Here is a 2,119-nt window from a genome sequence, read left to right on the forward strand (position 1 = left end):
AAAAAAAAAAAAAAAAACCAAAACTAAATGAAGTAGGGCTCACACTTAAAATAGGAACATTGGATGTAGGGCGCCCAGGTGGCTCAGTTGGTTAGGCATCTGCCTTCGGCTCAGGTCATGATCCCGGGGTCCTGGGATCAAGTCCCGCATCGGGCTCCCTGCTCCGCGGGAAGCCTGCTTCTCCCTCCCCCACTCCCCCTGCTTGTGTTCCCTCTCTCGCTGTGTCTCTGTCAAATAAATAAATTTAAAAGAAAAAAAAATCTTTAAAAAAAAAAGTGGGAAAACTCTGAAATTCTGTGTACGATTGAGTTAATGAAATGTCACAGGAGCTGGGGCAGAAATGTGCCACCCCCACTAAGCCCTTAACAAATTGGGTCACATGTTAAAAGTCTGTCATCATCTGAGGTGCCTTGATGCCCAGCCCAACCTGGGTTTCTCAACCCAACCCAATAACTGAAATTACCTTGCAAACTCAATACACCTAGTCTGAGAAGGATGGTCTTCCAGCTAAGCCTAAGTAAACAGGCCATCCTAAGCCCAGGCCCAAATATCCAAATGTTCTTAATGTCCCTCTGGGGATCTGAGAGTCAGGCACCCTTGCACCAGGATGTTCTTGCAGCCCCCTGGGGAAGGGCAGGGACTGAACCACAAAGTGCCAGGCCTCTCCCTCCTCAAACAGATTCTCCTTTATACCTGTTTATAACATAGCTTGTTCATACAGCCTCCTTTGAAAAAAGGGCATCTCTGCTTAATCAGAAATCTGAGAACTATTGTGTTCTTTCAATCAGTGTTTATTGGGTGTCTTCTACATTCTAGGTTCTCAAACACTTAAGACTATATCCTAGAACAAATCGTTAAGCCAATAAGAGAAAAGAAAGTTGGGAGGAAAGGAAGCAGGGTTAGTGAAGGTCCAGCCAATGAGGCGCCTTGAGGGCCCTAAGTCGGGAAGGCTACCTGGAGGGGCCAGGACAGACTGACCCGCACTGCATTACAGACCCCTTCAATCTGAACGCTAATGCTTTTCAATAAGCACAAAGCTGCTTTGTTTTCCATAAAGCCAATGGCCCTCAACTGTACTTCCCTTGTCAAGTAGACAATTGCTAACACCACACACGGACCGGATCTGGCCATGCTTTGGCCACGTGGAGGCAGCAAGAGGCGCAAGAAGCTTCCCTACTCGACAGGAACTGAACGCCGGGCTCCAGCCCGGGCACCTGCTACCTGTGACCTCTCAAAATTCCATCTGCACCAGTTCGTCACTGAAGGACGCTTGACAGCTGGGAAGGTGCCAAGGGTGCTGGTATCCCCAAGCTCGCGGCACGCAAGGTGGCTCTGGCCAGGCTTATTCCTGTAGGACAGTTTCCTCACCCGGCAAGTGGGGCTGCAGATAGCCGCCTACCACTCAGACGACGACGGAGCTAAACGCGCCCCAGGACCCGGCATGCGCGGGGGCTCGGTGGACTGGCTCTCGGTGGAGGAGCCCCGACCTCCCCCGGCCCCCACCCCAGACCGGGCCCCACCCTCTCCGCCGCACTCACGCGAATGCTCCAGCTCCCGCGCCGCCTTGGCTGCGCGCTCCAAGCCCGTGGGGTCAAAGTTGCTCCATTTGTCCTTGGGCGCCGGCCGATCCCCCGCGCCACGGTCCCCGCCGCCCTCGGCCCCAGGCTGAGCGGGCGGCAGGGACAGCGGTGGCCCCGCGCCTTCGCCCTTGGGACCCTTGATCCCGAAGAGCCACGACATGGCGCGCGACTGCCGCGCGTCGCGGCAGCCGCCGGGAGCCGAAGCCGAGTGGAAGCGCGCGGATCGGAGCAGCCTCCACGCGCCGCCAAGCCGGTGGTCAGGGTCCTGCGCAGGCGCGACAACGCCTCTTCCTCCCAGGCGACGGAAGCGCATGAGGGCCGCGGACCGTGCGGCCTTCTGACTGGCCGCAGTTGTCGTGACGTCACCAGCGTCGCCGCCAGGCTTGCCCAAACTGGCTCTGCGGGCGGGCCGTCGAGGGGCGGCCGGAACGCCTAGGTACGGGGACCGATCAGGGACAAAATGGGTTGGGTGCGTGTGTGCCCTTGTTTACGTCATTTTCTGGTTATACGTCAGTTCTGTGTCGCGTTGCTGTGGGTTC

General features: G+C 56.5%; 1 protein-coding gene across 1 annotated transcript in view; it reads right to left on the reverse strand.

The window, feature by feature from the left end:
• Nucleotides 1–1,861, reverse strand: part of LOC112812051 (ATPase family AAA domain containing 3A) — a 23,039-nt gene extending 21,178 nt beyond the window's left edge. Inside the window, exon 1 of the mRNA XM_025856622.2 lies at nucleotides 1,539–1,861. Within this exon, the coding sequence (XP_025712407.1) occupies nucleotides 1,539–1,740 (202 nt within the window). The 5' untranslated portion in view covers nucleotides 1,741–1,861. The remainder of the gene's footprint in view (nucleotides 1–1,538) is intronic.
• Nucleotides 1,862–2,119: the final 258 nt, after the last annotated feature.

Source organism: Callorhinus ursinus, unplaced genomic scaffold (assembly GCF_003265705.2).
Source record: "Callorhinus ursinus isolate GAN/ISIS: 27379988/994484 unplaced genomic scaffold, GSC_fseal_2.0 scaffold18, whole genome shotgun sequence".
NCBI classification, from domain to species: domain Eukaryota; kingdom Metazoa; phylum Chordata; class Mammalia; order Carnivora; family Otariidae; genus Callorhinus; species Callorhinus ursinus.